This window comes from Ovis canadensis, chromosome 3, assembly GCF_042477335.2.
Source record: "Ovis canadensis isolate MfBH-ARS-UI-01 breed Bighorn chromosome 3, ARS-UI_OviCan_v2, whole genome shotgun sequence".
Lineage (NCBI taxonomy): Eukaryota > Metazoa > Chordata > Mammalia > Artiodactyla > Bovidae > Ovis > Ovis canadensis.
In genome coordinates this window covers 154,806,428-154,824,968 of record NC_091247.1, presented here as the reverse complement: position 1 = coordinate 154,824,968, position 18,541 = coordinate 154,806,428, and the positions used below count along the sequence as shown (strand labels likewise).

At 40.7% G+C, this 18,541-nt stretch overlaps 1 protein-coding gene across 1 annotated transcript in view; it reads right to left on the bottom strand.

The window, feature by feature from the left end:
• The window catches only part of PTPRR (protein tyrosine phosphatase receptor type R), a 278,629-nt gene that overhangs the window by 20,541 nt on the left and 239,547 nt on the right, over positions 1 to 18,541 (bottom strand). Inside the window, exons 11-13 of the mRNA XM_069584641.1 lie at positions 14,541 to 14,651; positions 13,064 to 13,221; positions 5,049 to 5,162 (exon numbers count right to left, since the gene is read on the bottom strand). Of these exons, the coding sequence (XP_069440742.1) occupies positions 5,049 to 5,162; positions 13,064 to 13,221; positions 14,541 to 14,651 (383 nt within the window). The remainder of the gene's footprint in view (positions 1 to 5,048; positions 5,163 to 13,063; positions 13,222 to 14,540; positions 14,652 to 18,541) is intronic.

The window sequence follows — 18,541 nt, the reverse complement described above, 5'->3', positions numbered from 1 at the left end:
GGTGGCGCTAGTGGTAAAGAACCTGCCTTATAATGCAGGAGACAGGAGAGACTCGGGTTCTATCTCTCCGTTGGAAAGATCTCCTGGAGGAGGGTATGGCAACTCAATCCAGTATTCTTGCCTGAACCCCATGGACAGAGGAGCCTGGCGGGCTACAGTCCATGAGGTCACAAAGAGTCCTGACTCTTTGACTGAAAGACACGACTGAAGCAACTTAGCATACATGGAAAGGCAGAAGTGGGGAAGAGGGTAGAGAGAGGGTAAGAAACCTGACTAGGGGACTTCCCTGGTGGTCTACTGGTTAAGACTTCCAATGCAGAGTATGTGGGTTCAGTCCCTGGTCAGGGAGTTAAGATCCCACATGCCTCACAGCCAAAAAACCAGAACGTAAATAACAGAAACAATATTATAACAAATTCAGTAAGAATTCAAAAAAGAAACATCAGTACATCACAGATGTAATCTCATCTTACTCTTACCGTAACCCTGTGAGGTATATATTATTATTCCCATTTTACAGATGCATGCCCAGGTTCTTGCTGTATCTATTGATAATAACTGTGGCTAACCTTGGTTACATGCTTATGTGCCAGCCACTTTACAGATTACCTTTTAATCCTTATAAAAACATAAGAATTAGATATTATTATTACTTCCATTTTCCAGATGAGAAAATCAAGGCAAGGAGAAGTCCTGTAACTTGCCCAAGGGCACACAACCAGGCAATGGTGGGAGCCAGGATGCAAAACCAGGCAGTCTGTTTACAGAGTCTGTAATTGTAATCACCATAGGTAACAGCCTCTAACAAGCCAGTCAGAGTTAAGAGAAAAATAGAGGGAAGATACACTTACAAAGATGGAGAAATGATTATTTAAAAGGAAAGAAAGAAGGATAGCAATGAGGAGGGAAAACCTCATCCCAAAAGGGAATTTGAGTGTTTAATTTTTAGAGATCAGTTCAGTTCAGTTCAGTTTAATCGCTCAGTTGTGTACGACTCTTTGCGACCCCATGAATCGCAGCACGCCAGGCCTCCCTGTCCATCACCATCTCCCGGAGTTCACTCAGACTCACGTCCATCGAGTCTGTGATGCCATCCAGCCATCTCATCCTCGGTCGTCCCCTTTTCCTCCTGCCCCCAATCCCTCCCAGCATCAGAATCTTTTCCAATGAGTCAACTCTTCTCATGAGGTGGCCAAAGTACTGGAGCTACAGCTTTAGCATCATTCCTTCCAAAGATATCCCAGGGTTGATCTCCTTCAGAATGGACTGGTTGGATCTCCTTGCAGTTCAAGGGACTCTCAAGAGTCTTCTCCAATACCACAGTTCAAAAGCGTCAATTCTTCGGTGCTCAGCCTTCTTCACAGTCCAACTCTCACATCCATACATGACTACTGGAAAAACCATAGCCTTGATTAGACGGACCTTAGTCGGCAAAGTAATGTCTCTGCTTTTGAATATACTGTCTAGGTTGGTCATAACTTTTCTTCCAAGGAGTAAGCGTCTTTCAATTTCATGGCTGCAGTCACCATCTGCAGTGATTTTGGAGCCCCCCAAAATAAAGTCTGACACTGTTTCCACTGTTTCCCCATCTATTTGCCATGAAGTGATGGGACCAGATGCCATGATCTTCGTTTTCTGAATATTGAGCTTTAAGCCAACTTTTTCGGTCTCTTCTTTCACTTTCATCAAAAGGCTTTTTAGCTCCTCTTCACTTTCTGCCATAAGGGTGGTGTCATCTGCATATCTGAGGTTATTGATATTTCTCCCGGCAATCTTGATTCCAGCTTGTGTTTCTTCCAGTCCAGTGTATCTCATGATGTACTCTGCATATAAGTTAAATAAGCAGGGTGACAATATACAGCCTTGACGTACTCCTTTTTCTATTTGGAACCAATCTGTTGTTCCATGTCCAGCTCTAACTGTTGCTTCCTGACCTGCATACAGAGTTCTCAAGAGGCAGATTAGGTGGTCTGGTATTCCCATCTCTTTCAGAATTTTCCACAGTTTATTGTGATCCACACAGTCAAAGGCTTTGGCATAGTCAATAAAGCAGAAATAGATGTTTTTCTGCAACTCTCTTGCTTTTTCCATGATCCAGTGGATGTTGGCAGTTTGATCTCTGGTTCCTCCGCCTTTTCTAAAACCAGCTTGAACATCAGGGAGTTCACGGTTCACGTATTGCTGAAGCCTGGCTTGGAGAATTTTGAGCATTACTTTACTAGCATGTGAGATGAGTGCAATTGTGCTGTAGTTTGAGCATTCTTTGGCATTGCCTTTCTTTGGGATTGGAATGAAAACTGACCTTTTCCAGTCCTGTGGCCACTGCTGAGTTTTCCAGATTTGCTGGCATATTGAGTGCAGCACTTTCACAGCATCATCTTTCAGGATTTGAAATAGCTCAACTGGAATTCCATGACCTCCACTAGCTTTGTTCATAGTGATGCTTTCTAAAGCCCACTTGGCTTCACATTCCAGGATGTCTGGCTCTAGATGAGTGATCACATCATCATGATTATCTGGGTCGTGAAGATCTTTTTTGTACGGTTCTTCCATGTATTCTTGCCACCTCTTCTTAATATCTTCTGGTTCTGTTAGGTCCATACCATTTCTGTCCTTTATCGAGCCCATCTTTGCATGAAATGTTCCCTTGGTATCTCTAATTTTCTTGAAGAGATCTCTAGTCTTTCCCATTCTGTTGCTTTCGTCTATTTCTTTGCATTGATAGCTGAGGAAGGCCTTCTTATCTCTTCTTGCTGTTCTTTGGAACTCTGCATTCAGATGCTTATATCTTTCCTTTTCTCCTTTGCTTTTCGCCTCTCTTCTTTTCACAGCTATTTGTAAGGCCTCCCCAGACAGCCATTTTGCTTTTTTGCATTTCTTTTCCATGGGGATGGTCTTGATCCCTGTCTCCTGTACAATGTCACAAACCTCATTCCATAGTTCATCAGGCACTCTATCTATCAGATCTAGGCCCTTAAATCTATTTCTCACTTCCACTGTATAATCATAAGGGATTTGATTTAGGTCATACCTGAATGGTCTAGCGGTTTTCCCTACTTTCTTCAATTTGAGTCTGAATTTGGTAATAAGGAGTTAATGATCTGAGCCACAGTCAGCTCCTGGTCTTGTTTTTGTTGACTGTATAGAGCTTTTCCATCTTTGGCTGCAAAGAATATGATCAATCAGATTTCGGTGTTGACCATCTGGTGATGTCCATGTGTAGAGTCTTCTCTTGTGTTGTTGGAAGAGGGTGTTTGCTATGACCAGTGCATTTTCAGAGAGGCTTTATTGACGATTTTAGTAATAATGGAGATGACAGTAACAAAGTGAACATTTATTGGAAGGCTTCCTATGTGCCTTTATATCTATTTTCTCATTGAATTTTCAGGATAATTCTTTTGTCTGTATGGAAATTGCAGGACCTAGTACACAGTAGCAGCTCAATAAATATTTATTGTGTGCCTCTTAAAATGTGACTTTTGTGGTCTCACTTTTAGGAAACTCTAGGTCATAGGGCTAAATTCTAGGAGGCTCAGCTTCTGTGACTCTCGTGTTTTATTACCTCACAGCATTTATCTGTCTGAAATTATCCAGTTTATTTCCTTGCTGTTTATTATCTCTTCTCTCTCACTGTTAGCATGTAAACTCTAGGAGAGCAGAGCCTCACTCACGTTGTTCCAGTACTTGCAGCATCCAAAACAAGGCCTTGCAGTTAGAAGGTGGTTGATACGCACTTGCCGTATGAATGAAGAGAACCCACAGCCGAGCTCTCGAGACAGCTCTTCTCCCACAACAGCCCAGTGGACTCCAGAGCAGGCAGGTCCTCTGCTCACGTGCTTGCAAGCACCTTCCTCCGTGCCTGTTGTGAGGGAGCATCTGCCCACTTTCTCTGTCACTCGCCCGCCCTTCACTCAGCTGTTGATTTCCCCAGGTTTAGTTTTGGAGCGAGCAAGAAAAGAAATCGCTTGTTTGTTCTGTTTTCAGTGCATAAACAGAGACCATCACAAAGGTTATCAAACCATCTGTACCTGAAAACTACTCTCTCACCACACACCCATTAGGATGACTACTACTACGAAACAACAAACAAGTTGGAATCCCTGTATACTGTTGATGGGAATGTAAATGGTACAGCTTCTGTGGAAACCAGTGTGGCATTCCTTGAAAAATTAAAAATATTACCGTATGCTCTAGCCTTCTCACTTCTGAGTATGTACCCTAAAGAATCTCAAGTAGCTATTTGTATACTTGCAGCATTATTCACAGCAGCCAAAAGGTGGCAGCAACTTAAGAGCCCATGAACAGATAGCTGGATAAAGAAAATATGGTATATACATACAATGGAATATTATTCAGCCTTAAAAAGGAAGGCGATTATGACACATGCTACAATATGGATGAATCTTGGAGATACCATGCTAAGTGAAATAAGCCAGTAACAAATGCACAAATACCGCATGATTCCACTTATACGAGGCCCCTCATGAGTAGTCAGATTCAAAGAGTCAGAAGGTGAATGGTGGTTGCCAAGAAAATGGGTACAGAGCTTTGCAAGATGAAAAGAGTTGAGAGATTTGTTGCACAACAATACGAATATACTTAACACTCTGAACTGTACTATTAAAAATGGTTAAGATGGTAAATTTTGTCATGCGCATTTTTCACAATTAAAAAAGGGTGAGTGGAGAAAAAAGATGACTCTTGGTAGTATGGCATATGCCTCATTCTAAAGGAGCAAGATCCTAAAGTGAAGGACTCAGTGAATTCAAAGGAAAATGCAAAGTCCCTGTGAAGGAACAGAGGTGGAAGTCGAAGAGCTACCACTATAAACAACCTGCATAAAGACAAGGAGGGTTAAGCACAAGCTCTTGATTTTGGGTTCCTGAGGGTCAGTGGTGCAAATAACACTTTCTTTGATGACTTTTTAATATAATGTACATTCTTAAGCATTTTACACAAATCTTTACAGAGTTGGGAGTGTGATTAAATCAGGCTGTGATGCTGCTGCTGCTCTGAAGTGTCTCTTGTTGCATCCCGCCAACACTCACCTGTCCACACGAAGCTGGCAGACGATGCTCAGCGCGTCCACAACTCCTTCTTCTCTCAACTGTCGACAGCCAATGGATGTAGCGATGAAACACCCCGTCCTGCCTATCCCTGCACTGAAAAGAACAGACAGCGAATTAAAAGGTGCAGGGAAAATAGAAGAGATAAAATATATTCCTTTAACATTGAAAACAACCATTAGGATCAATAATAATAATTATGATAATAGCAGCAGCTCTCGTGTACTGAGTGTACAAACCTGGCCCTCTGCTAAATGCTGCAAAAGCATTCTTCCTTTTAGGTCTAAGAAGGAGGATGAATGGGATCGAGGGAGGTGGTGGGTGGAAAGAATAGTGAAAAAGGTACCAGCTGTTCTACAAAGAAGAACTAGGGCCTGAAATTTAGTAAGGTATGGGCAGTAGCAAGGAGGGGAAAGACCTACATACATGACAAAAGTGAGCATGGAGGTGTGGAGCTGAACAATGAGAAAAGCAAAAAGTCAAAGGTGACTCTCCCGGAGGACTGGAAGAATAGCAGTGTCATTGAGATGCAGTGGGAGTTCTGGAATGAGGTCTGATTTGAGGAAGAGAGTAGAGGCTTTGGTCCTGGATATAATAATGTGGCTGGGGCTTCCCTGGTGCCTCAGATGGTAAAGAATCCGCCTGCAATGCAGGAGACCCGGGTTCAATCCCTGGGTCAGGAAGATCCCCTGGAGAAGAGAATGGCAACCCACACCAGTATTCTTGCCTGGCGAATTCCACAGAGGAGGCTGGCGAGCTATAGTCCATGGGGTCGCAAAGAGTTGGAAAAGACTGAGCGACTAGCACATACACATACTGATGTGAAAGATGTTAGTGAACAGCTGAAGATTCAGTTCAGGTTAGGAGAGAGGATGTGGCTAAAGGCACATATTTCCAAGTCTTTTTTTTTTTTTTTTATCAAGGTAATAGCTGAACAGAAATATTACCTGTCATGGAAGGTTTACTCGTGAATCTCTTTAGATGGCAAGTTATCAACTTTACAAACTTTCTCTGTCTGTCTCTTTCTCTCTTTCAGCAATTTTAACCATCTTTATGTAAATTTCTTCCAAATCTACACTTAAGTTCCCCAAGTTTCTCCTAAACTCTAGATTAGCATTCCACCTCCTAGCTGGCACTTCTGCTGTTGCTATTTTACACTTGCTGCAGTTCAGTGTCTCTAAATTCAATGTATCTAAAACAGAATTAATTATCTTTTTCCTCAATGGCATTACCAAGCAACCACAAGTTTTCCAGCCTAGAAATCTTGGAGCCATCTTCAACATCTCCCCCTCTCTCACTTCCCACATCCAGTCTGTTACCAATTCTTATGTTTTCCACCTCCACTGAGCTTTCGGGAACTATGCTTTTCTTTCTATAAACTGTGCTCACGTTTTTGAAATCTTACTTCATGATTAACGATGATCTCATCTTGGTTTCCGAGTCTCAAGACTCTTCCTGGGCTAATTCATGATATACACAGTTGCTAGGTTCATCTTTCTGAAATAGGAACCTGATCACATTACTCAATACTCAAAAACTGTACGGGCTTCCCAGGTGGCTTGGTGGTAAAGAATCCGCCTGCCAATGCAGGAGATGCAGGAGACACAGTTTCGACCCCTGGGTCAGGAAGACCCTCTGGAGCAGGAAAGGGCAATCCACTCCAGTATTCTTGCCTGGAAAATTCCATGGACAGTGGAGTCTGGTGGGCTATACCCCAAAGGGTCACAGTGAGTTGGATGTGACTGAACATACACGAGCACCAGCAAAAACTGCAGATGGTCACAGTACGGTGTCTAAGCACGCTTCCATGGTATTCATGCCTTACATAATATGACTGGACGGACTTTCAAGCTTTTTGTCTTTCTGTTGTTGACTTTGTACCTTTTGTGCCATTGTTTTCATTTGAATCTTTGCAAAACAACCTTTTCTTTTTGAATCTTCCTTTTTGAGTTAATGATACTTCTCCAGTCAGAAATGCCCACCCTACCACCTTTTAAAATCACAAACATCGGTCCTTCTTTCAAGATCCTGTTCAGCGTATTCCAACTTTTAGAGATTTTGTTCAAATCTCATAGTTTGAGTATAGCTCCCCTTTCAGCTCTCAAATATGGGCTTCCCTGATGACTCAGTGATAAAGAATCCTCCTGCCAATGCAGGAGATGTGGGTTTGATTCCTGGCTTGGGGAGATGGCCTGGAGAAGGAAATGGCAACTCATGCCAGTGTTCTTGCCTGGGAAATCTCTTTACAGAGGAGCCTGGTGGGCGACAGTCCATGGGGTCACCAAGAGTTGGACTCAACTTAGCGACGGAACAACAACAACAGCAGCACTCAAATAGTGCTTATTTCTCAGACTTGGCACTTGTTTCCTGCTGAACATGAGTACAGAGGAAATCAGAGGAGGGACGCGTCCTTTTTAGCGTAAGTGTCTAGAGAGTTTGTATCAATAAAGAGAGAGTACTTGAATTGTACCTTGTGAATGGCACGCAGTTTGGTTATAATCAATGTGAGAGAATGTTCCATAGGTGAGACTGATACAGGGAAAAATTTGCAGCAGAACAGAAAATAAGATGTGTGACAATGAGTAGACTAGTTTGGCTAGAAAGAGAAAGTTACAGCAGAGGAAGAGTGGGAAAGAAGGCTGGGAAGGTACAGTGGGGTCTATAAAGGATTATAGAAAGCTAAGAACTCGTCCAAGGAGCAGTGGTTGCGCGGGTGCAGGAGGGCCTAGAGGAGCTTTCCCACGTTGAAGGTCAGGAAGGGTGGCAGTGAGGAGATACCCCTCGTCGAAGCTAAGGAACAGCAGCTGCACTTTGCTGGAGCAGCCATGAAGAGATACACCATACCCAAGGTAAGAGAGACCCAAGTAAGATGGTAGGTGTTGCAAGAGGGCATCAGAGGGCAGACACACTGAAACCATACTCACAGAAAACTAGTCAATCTAATCACACTAGGACCACAGCCTTGTCTAACTCAATGAAACCAAGCCATGCCCGTGGGGCAACCCAAGATGGGCGGGTCATGGTGGAGGGGTCTGACAGAATGTGGTCCACTGGAGAAGGGAATGGCAAACCACTTCACTATTCTTGCCTTGAGAACCCCATGAACAGTATGAAAAGGCAAAATGATAGGATACTGAAAGAGGAACTCCCCAGGTCAGTAGGTGCCCAACACGCTACTGGAGATCTGTGGAGAAATAACTCCAGAAAGAATGAAGGGATGGAGCCAAAGCAAAAACAATACCCAGCTGTGGATGTGACTGGTGATAGAAGCAAGGTCCGATGCTGTAAAGAGCAATATTGCATGGGAACCTGGAATGTCAGGTCCATGAATCAAGGCAAATTGGAAGTGGTCAAACAAGAGATGGCAAGAGTGAACATTGAAATTCTAGGAATCAGTGAACTAAAATGGACTGCTGCTAAGTCACTTCAGTTGTGTCCGACTCTGTGCGACCCCATAGACGGCAGACCACCAGGCTTCGCTGTCCCTGGGATTCTCCAGGCAAGAACACAGGAGCGGGTTGCCATTTCCTTCTCCAATGCATGAAAGGGAAAAGTGAAAGTGAAGTCACTCAGTCGTGTCCAACTCTTAGCGACCCCATGGACTGCAGACCACCAGGCTCCTCCGTCCAGTGGATTTTCCAGGCAAGAGTACTGGAGTGGGGTGCCATTGCCTTCTCCTAAAAATGGACTGGGATGGGTGAATTTAACTCAGATGACCATTATATCTACTACTGCAGGCAGGAATCCCTCAGAAGAAATGGAGTAGCCATCATGGTCAATGGAAGAGTCTGAAATTCAGTGCTTGGATGCAATCTCAAAAATGACAGAATGATCTCTGTTCATTTCCAAGGCAAACCATTCAACATCACAGTAATCCAAGTCTATGTGCCAACCACTAACGCTGAAGAAGCTGAAGTCGAATGGTTCTATGAAGACCTACAAGACCTTTTAGAACTAACACCCAAAAAAGATGTGCTTTTCATTATAGGGGACTAGAATGCAAAAGTAGGAAGTCAAGAAACACCTGGAGTAACAGGTAAATTTGGCCTTGGAATGCAGAATGAAGCAGGGCAAAGACTAATAGAGTTTTGCCAAGAAAATGCACTGGTCATAGCAAACACCCTCTTCCAACAACACAAGAGAAGGCTCTACACATGGACATCACCAGATGGTCAACACCGAAATCTGATTGATCATATTCTTTGCAGCCAAAGATGGAGAAGCTCTATACAGTCAACAAAAACAAGACCAGGAGCTGACTGTGGCTCAGATCATTAACTCCTTATTACCAAATTCAGACTCAAATTGAAGAAAGTAGGGAAAACCGCTAGACCATTCAGGTATGACCTAAATCAAATCCCTTATGATTATACAGTGGAAGTGAGAAATAGATTTAAGGGCCTAGATCTGATAGATAGAGTGCCTGATGAACTATGGAATGAGGTTTGTGACATTGTACAGGAGACAGGGATCAAGACCATCCCCATGGAAAAGAAATGCAAAAAAGCAAAATGGCTGTCTGGGGAGGCCTTACAAATAGCTGTGAAAAGAAGAGAGGCAAAAAGCAAAGGAGAAAAGGAAAGATATAAGCATCTGAATGCAGAATTCAGAAGAATAGCAAGAAGAGATAAGAAAGCTTTCCTCAGCGATCAATGCAAAGAAATAGAGGAAAACAACAGAATGGGAAAGACTAGAAATCTCTTCAAGAAAATTAGAGATACCAAGGGAACATTTCATGCAAAGATGGGCTCGATAAAGGACAGAAATGGTATGGACCTAACAGAAGCAGAAGATATTAAGAAGAGGTGGCAAGAATACACAGAACCGTACAAAAAAGATCTTCACGACCCAGATAATCACGATGGTGTGATCACTCATCTAGAGCCAGACATCCTGGAATGTGAAGTCAAGTGGGCTTTAGAAAGCATCACTATGAACAAAGCTAGTGGAGGTGATGGAATTCCAGTTGAGCTGTTTCAAATCCTGAAAAATGATGCTGTGAAAGTGCTGCACTCAATATGCCAGCAAATCTGGAAAACTCAGCAGTGGCCACAGGACTGGAAAAGGTCAGTTTTCATTCCAATCCCAAAGAAAGGCAATGCCAAAGAATGCTCAAACTACCGCACAATTGCACTCATCTCACATGCTAGTAAAGTAATGCTCAAAATTCTCCAAGCCAGGCTTCAGCAATACATGAACCGTGAACTTCCAGATGTTCAAGCTGGTTTTAGAAAAGGTGGAGGAACCAGAGATCAAATTGCCAACATCCACTGGATCATGGAAAAAGCAAGAGAGTTGCAGAAAAACATCTATTTCTGCTTTATTGACTATGCCAAAGCCTTTGACTGTGTGGATTACAATTAACAGTGTGAAAGAGATGAGAATACCAGACCACCTGACCTACCTCTTGAGAAACCTATATGCAGGTCAGGAAGCAACAGTTAGAACTGGACATGGAACAACAGATTGGTTCCAAATAGGAAAAGGAGTACGTCAAGGCTGTATATTGTCACCCTGCTTATTTAACTTATATGCAGAGTACATCATGAGACACGCTGGACTGGCAGAAGCACAGGCTGGAATCAAGATTGCTGGGAGAAATAGCAATAACCTCAGATAGCAGATGACACCACCCTTATTGCAGAAAGTGAAGAAGAACTAATAAAGAGTCTCTTGATGAAAGTGAAAGAAGAGACCGAAAAAGTTGGTTTAAAGCTCAACATTCAGAAAACAAAGATCATGGCATCCAGTCCCATCACTTCATGGGAAACAGATGGGGAAACAGTGGAAACAGTGTTAGACTTTATTTTTTGGGGCCCCCAAATCACTGCAGATGGTGACTGCAGCCATGAAATGAAAAGACGTTTCCTTCTTAGAAGAAAAGTTATGACCTACCTAGATAGCATATTCAAAAGCAGAGACATCATGTTGCCGATTAAGGTCCATCTAGTCAAGGCTATGGTTTTTCCAGCGGTCATGTATGGATGTGAGAGTTGGACTGTGAAGAAGGCTGAGCACCGAAGAATTGATGCTTTTGAACTGTGGTGTTGGAGAAGACTCTTGAGAGTCCCTAGGACTGCAAGGAGATCCAACCAGTCCATTCCAAAGGAGATCAGCCTTTGGATTTCTTTGGAAGGAATGATGCTAAAGCTGAAGCTCCAGTACTTTGGCCACCTCATGCGAAGAGTTGACTCATTGGAAAAGACTCTGATGCTGGGAGGGATTGGGGGCAGGAGGAGAAGGGGACGACCGAGGATGAGATGGCTGGATGGCATCACAGACTCGATGGATGTGAATCTGAGTGAACTCTGGGAGTTGGTGATGGACAGGGAGGCCTGGCGTGCTGCGATTCATGTGGTCGCAAAGAGTCGGACACGACTGAGCGACTGAACTGAACTAAGGATTTTGGACTTCATCCTCTAAAAGAATGGTACTCTTTTTTTTTCTTTTGAGAATATGTTGAAAACAATGAGTTTTCACTCCCCAGAAAATTCACTTAATGTACTCAAATCTGTTCAAGTCATTTCAAGTTCACTGGCCCCTGTAGGTAATCCACAAATCCAAGATTAAGAAATTTTGCTCTAGGCAATGGAAAGCCTGTGTGAAGCTTTGAGCAGAGACTCCATGTGATGAAAGAGGGTTTTAGGCACATCATCCAAGAGGAGTGCACAGAATAGACTGTAGTGGGGGTGGAGCATGGGGAAGTGGGGTGTGTATGTGCAATTAGCTGACTTCTTCTAAAATACATGGATGAGGTCATAAGGGCCTGAACTTGGGTGGTTGGGCAGGAAGTGATGATTATGGGAGAAGCTTTGAAGGGAAAGCTAATCTGGTGACTGATTAGATACTGAGGCTGGAATTGAGAAAAGGGCCAAAGATAACTGTCAACATTTGATATTGAGTGGCTGGAAAAAAGATGGTCTCATTCTTAGAAACAGCAATCAGAAGGGGAGCTGGGTTTAGAGGGGAAATGGTTAGTTCATTTTAGATATCCTGACTGTTTTACGATTTTGGGTGTGGGACAGTTCTAGCTCTAAAGTAAGTTAAGTTTAGGATAAGGCCTAAAGTTAGAAACTAGATAATGACACATTGGGCAAACAGACATACAGTAAAATTTACTCTTAATTAAACCACAAAGATTCAAAAGAAGGCTAAAATCATCATTTAAAGTAATATACTTTGTTTATTAAAAACATCACCAAAATCTATCTTATAAGACATAAGGGGATCAATAAAGTCATGCAAATTTTTTTGAGAAAGTATGGAGAAAAAACAACCAGTTATATAAATAACTTTAAAATTTGTACTTTGGCTTGGGCACATTAGCAGGAAAACAAGGGGAAGAGGTATAAGTTAAAGGATAAGAACTTTAAATTGGACACGAGTCAAGGGAACCACTAAAATCGGTGCCTCTTGTCAGCCCAGCCTCCAGGACCCCATGCTCTGGTAACAGCATTTTGTTTTCCTCTTGGTGAATTACCACTTGCCATTTAACATTTCATAAATTTATTTCTATCTGTTTTTCATGAGGTAACTTTTAGAACAGTTGACTGGTTTTCACCAAATTCAGCATAATAATAATAAATGTTATCAAGATACAATCCTAGTAAAGTTCAGGGGCATCTCAAAACAAGAAAAAAGCTGTTGATAATTAAAAAATCATATGTCTTTCCTAGCACACACGAGCCTAATGAGACTAAATGAATCCACCTACATTTCAAGGTCGAGGACTGAATCAATAAGATCTCCTGTTCCCTGAGTGATTCATAAGTGAAATTTTCTCCACTGTATGACTGCTAAAAATATGCTAATAATGGCACTTCATTTCTGACAAGTATCACTGTGGTCAAGAATCAAGGGGGAGGCTAATTAGTTTCAATATCTATTCAATTTACCAGCAAAGTCAGAACCAGGAAGTCAAACCCAACTGCCACTTGCTGTATGACTTTACAAAGAATAGACCGTTACTGAGGCAGAAAGGACAGCCCATCCCTTACCTGCAGTGGACCACCACAGGCCCTCGGCCCGCAGAGGCAAGTCTGTCTTCTTCCACATCCAGCATGAGCTGCAGAAGGGGCTGGGCACTGTCTGGAGTCTTGTGATCGGGCCATGAGGTGTACCAGTAATGTTTCACACGTTGGGTGTGACTTCCTTGCTGAAAATAGAAATAGCCACCAAGCGCTTCATTTACTTGTGGAACTAAAAGGCATCCAAACCACAATACCAAACACCTTCTATCACAGCCATCTTGCTTGCTCCTCACTTCTAGGTGGCAATAAAATCTAGGAAACTTTTGAAGAATATTCTTTCAATCTGAGAAAAATTTACTGTAAATATGCTGATGTCAAAATCTGACAGTCTTGCTTCAATTAAATGAGAAATATATATATGATATATATTTAATATAGAAAACATATATATGTTAGATATGTTTGTAATTTGTGATCATGAACATAATGGTAGATGAATAAATGGCCAAGAAAGAATTGAGATATAGTGTGTTTCCTGGTCTTTGAATGCTCCTGACAGGTTATTATAAATACATTGACCAGTATAAGAATGCTTAATTTTATACTCAGTCGCTCTAATGATTCTACACTGACCCTAAATACCAGTTTTTTACAGCAGTAAGGAACCCCTGTAGGAAAGGAGTGACAAAGGAGGGTCCATGCACATCATCTCAAAACCAAGTTGGGGCCTGGCGTAGACTACGCACTAGTTGAATACGTGTTGAAGAACAGGTTTCTCTAAGTGCCTTCCTATCATGAATTTCCCGTTAAAACCCATCAGTGCAGCTCTGTCTCTACTTTCTTCTTCTTTGCGATGATTCTGTCCCAGCAGTGGGGTTCTAGATAGAACTGGAATCCTTGGGATGCTTGCTCTCTAGAAGAAAAACGACCAACTATACCATGGCAACATCCCTCAGCATTTGCTGTCCAAAATTTAAATAAGATAAATTTTCTATGACATAATCTGGTCTGGGAAAGTCCCTATAAATGACTGTAACTCCAAGTTTTGGAAGATCTCAACAACACTTCAGGCTTTTCTTGCCTCCCACAACCACCCACGAGCGCAGATTTTCCCTTTCACAGTTTCCAGGCCTTCCTTAAATCTGCTGAGACAAAGTGACATTAAAAAAAGAAATCACGGTAACATCTCCAGCACGAGCCTTTAGTCCTTTAGTTAAAGGCATTCAAAAGGTTAAATCAGAGGTGTTATATATATGCAAGTTAGCAGACCATAGCACCCTACTTAGTGGATTTCTTTAATGTCTACTTAAACTAATTATTCCACAGAGTGATAGTAGCTGACAACAAAATACATAAGGGAGTGATTATACTTTCTTCTTGATCTTGACTTTATTTAACTTGTTCAGATTGAATCTGCAGTTCTTAGGACAAAAAAAGTTCAAAATAAAAATGCAATCCTCTAACACCTTCCACTTTGTAGACAGCTACAGCTCCATATTCTTACCTTTAAGACAAGGTTTCGAACAGTATAGTTATCGCATTCATTTACACTGATAACCAGAACCTCAACTTTTCCATATATTCCTCTCTTTTCTGGCCAATAAAGCACACATTTCTGGAGGAGGGGAGAGAAGAACACAGCAAATATTAACGGTTTTCACTGGCCTGGAAGCATTTTTCATTCAAGCATCTCAAAAGTTTCTATTTAGTTAAATAAAATAAATCAAGTATCAATTTTAAACATTCTGTAAATGAGCTAAAACCACCGAACTATACATTTTAAATGGGTAAACTTTATAGTATATATATATATATATATATACATGTGGTGCTCACTTGTGTTCAACTCTATGCAGCCCAACTCTTTGTAACCCACCAGGCTCCTCTGTCCATGGGATTTTCCAGACAAGAATACTGAAGTGGGCTGCCATTTCCTCCTCCAGGGGATATTCCCGACCCAGGGATTTAACCCACGTTTCTTCTGTCTCCTTCATTGGCAGGTTTGTTTGTTTATCACTAGTGCCACCTGGGAAGCCCATAGTATGTATAGTATATATTATACCTTTTTTTAAAAAAAAAAAAACACACTATTGTTGTTGATCCCATACAAAAAAATAATTAAGGCAAAATTTCTCAAATACCCACAGAGAAATTAAGGGCTAATTCAGAACTGAATTAAGAATTAGGAAACTAAGATCCAAATATTAAGAGTTTATCATGAGATGAACAAGGTGAAAATAAAATGTTCTCCCCTATGACTGAGGCAAGTCACATTTCCTTGGGGCTTCCCTAGTGGCTCAGATGGTAAAGAATCTGCCTGCGGTGCAGAAGACAAGGGTCCAATCTCTGGATTGAGAAGATCCCCTGAAGAAGGGAATGGTTACCCACTCCAGTATTCTTACCTGGAGAATTCCATGGACAGAGGAGCCTGGTGGGCTACAGTCCATGGGGTCGCAGTGACTGGGACACAGCTGAGTGACTAACACTTTCACTTTTTCACACATTTCCTGCTTCATCAAACTAAAGTCTCTAGTAAGAGTATCTATAATGTGTTAGATGCCACAGAATGTAGTCTCCCCTGTATATTTAGATATAATGACCGTTAATATATCTGTGGTATTGTATTTTCCAGGACCAATTGCCTTTTCACCTATGGGATCTGTTGAAATAAATGTATGGCAAAATTATTTTTTTTAATTTTTATAAAGGATCCTCTTTGAAGGGTTTAATAGCAGTAATAACAATTATATTGCAAGCAAGAAAACATAATATGATGGATAAGGTGCAAGCTTTGGAGTTAAAGAGCCTGGGACCAAATTTTGGTGCTACCATTTATCTGTGAGTCCATAAACAGGGAAACATAAACTCTCTCTGGCCTCAGTTTCCTCAAGATTTACTACATGCAAAGCACTTAGGACAAAGCCAGGCATACAGAAAGCATTCAAAACTTGATATTATTATTATTGTTATTATATTTTACAACTACTGGATTAAGGGATACGTTTTTGATCTAAAGGGATTAGATCATTACTTAAATATGCCTTAGATCATGCATCAAATATATTATTTTTATGACATCATCACATTATCTAAAAAACTACAAAATGAGTTTCAAACATACATATAAATTCATATTATTTATTTTTTGCCTTTTAAACAACCACAAAAGAACTACTACTTTTTTACCACATATTTTAATGTCTAAGAATAAAAGTGTGAAAGTTAATGCTTTATCTTCAGTGCCCAGGGAAGTAATTTAATTTTAGAAATATTGTTTAAATAGAATTCATCATTTTCTTTCAAACACACATGCATATTGATAAAGAAATTCTTTCACTTATTGCCTTTGGTTAGGGACTTTTCAGTCCTCAGGACGCTTGTTTCTTTATGTCTATGTCAAAGGCATATGACCACACTTAAAAATAGTTAAGTTCTTATAGATTTAAAAGAACAACAGCAAAAAAATTACAGAATTATAGAACTAAAGGAAAGACATGTAACGTATCAGAAACACACCTCTGGAGCTCTATCATACTAAGTACCAAATGCTCTGTGTGTTAGAGCCACAAGGAAGTCACTTCATCTAGTGGAATCATTGTTTTTCATCCACTACAATAAAAACACATTTGCCTACTCTACTTTCTGGTCCTTTTCCAAACAAAGTAAATCATTTTCACCTCTATTTCCATGCCATTCCACCCCCAAGACTATCAAGCAATCAGGCTATCAGGCTTAGTCTGGCTAATATAACATTAACATTTAAAAAAAGAGAAACCTTCAGCACAGGGAATTATACTCAAAATCTTGTAATACCTTCTAATGGAAAAGAATCTAAAAGAGAATCATACATATATCTGTATAACTGAATCACCTTACTGTATACCTGAAACTAACACAGCACTGTAAATAAACTAATTTTAATAAAATTTTTTTTTTAAAATAGCAATCTTTAAAAAATAAAGCAATTTATTTCCCTCCTCATTTACGAATTGCCAAATGTCTGAAATTTCCCCGATTTGTTAAAGATAATCATACTAACCAAATTGCCTGGTTGCTTTCAATGGAGCATCAATTATTTCGCTGCAAGACCCGAGCTATTGTGTGACTTAAAACCCTTGCCTCCTGGATGAATCCAAGAAGAGTGACAAAGAATCTTGCAAAAGGTATTGAACAAAGAAAGAGGCATTCAGTGGCCCAGCAGTCAGGCATATGTGCCCAATTGTCCAGGATCTGGCCTGAGTAGCAGGCCTCTCAATGAGAAGGTGGCTCTTGAAACTGGTAAGAAAAACTGCCAGGCAGGAGCTCTCAGCTTGCACCCTGACTCTTAACAATACAATCCAGGCTTGTGCACCTACTTGATAAATGGAAGCACTGCTTGCTTCTCTCCTGAGCTTGCCGGGGCCCTCTCGAATGTTTTTCTTGACTCTTTACCAAAAATGCAATTGGCAGCCGGCTCCCAGTAGACAATGTAATGTGACTTGTTCATTCAAACAACCCTTAATTAGCATCCCATCTCCTTTCTGAGATACAATAGCTTATTTTTACACACTGAATACATTTTTCCCCTCTTTAAGGAGGATGTAGAAAAAGAGACCAGATAAGTGTGGGTGCTTTTGAATATGAGGTGAGCGAGAGCTGCAAATGTGGTTGTTTCTAAGGGCATCAGTTCACATTTGAATTATTTTTGTGAGTAGCTTTTTAGGGTTTTTTCATTGTGGTGTTAACAATGATATGAAAAAGAAAAATGCAAGGAAGGAAAGTGCTCTCTTAAAGATAATATTGTGAAATCACACTAATTGTGTGTAATTCGAAATAGCACGCTATGTAGCAGAATATAACCCCAAATCATCACTATTCTGTTAGCTGGGCCAATTCTTTCAGTAAAATTATCTATTAATTCCAAGAATTCATAATTTGGAGGACAAAGAGGTTTCCAGAGGGTTATGTGTCTCTTGTACAAACAAGTAATTAGTGAACCTTGACTGTAAAGATCCTGGACATCAACCAATTTTTCATCATCAGTGGTTTACAGCAAAAGTAGAATGCAGTGCAAAGCAATGCAAACCCATATTTTTATAATCTATTATTTTCTTTGATCATCCCTCTCACTCTCACCACATTAGGGTTATTTGTGTATAAAGAAGAAGCAAGTCTAGCTAATATATTAGTTGCCTGAAAAGAAAATCTATTTTTAAATTACTTTCTTTTTAAATTCTATGCATTTAAAATCAAAGAAATTTTTGCTTTATGAGCTAAAGATGTATCATCACATAGGAAGTGGCTCTAAATAAACAAAGAGATACTTAGTTGCAGTTGGGTTATATTTGCATAAAAGAGAATGGATCAGATTGTCTAAAATTATTATGGTTTTAGTTACTCTAATTTGTAGTATTCCACCTAATATTACTAACATAGATGCAGCAATTTAATAATAAAAGCATCTTTACCAAAATATATCATTGAATCCCTTCCATGATCATTTGTGTTGAGTAGAACAAAGAGTAG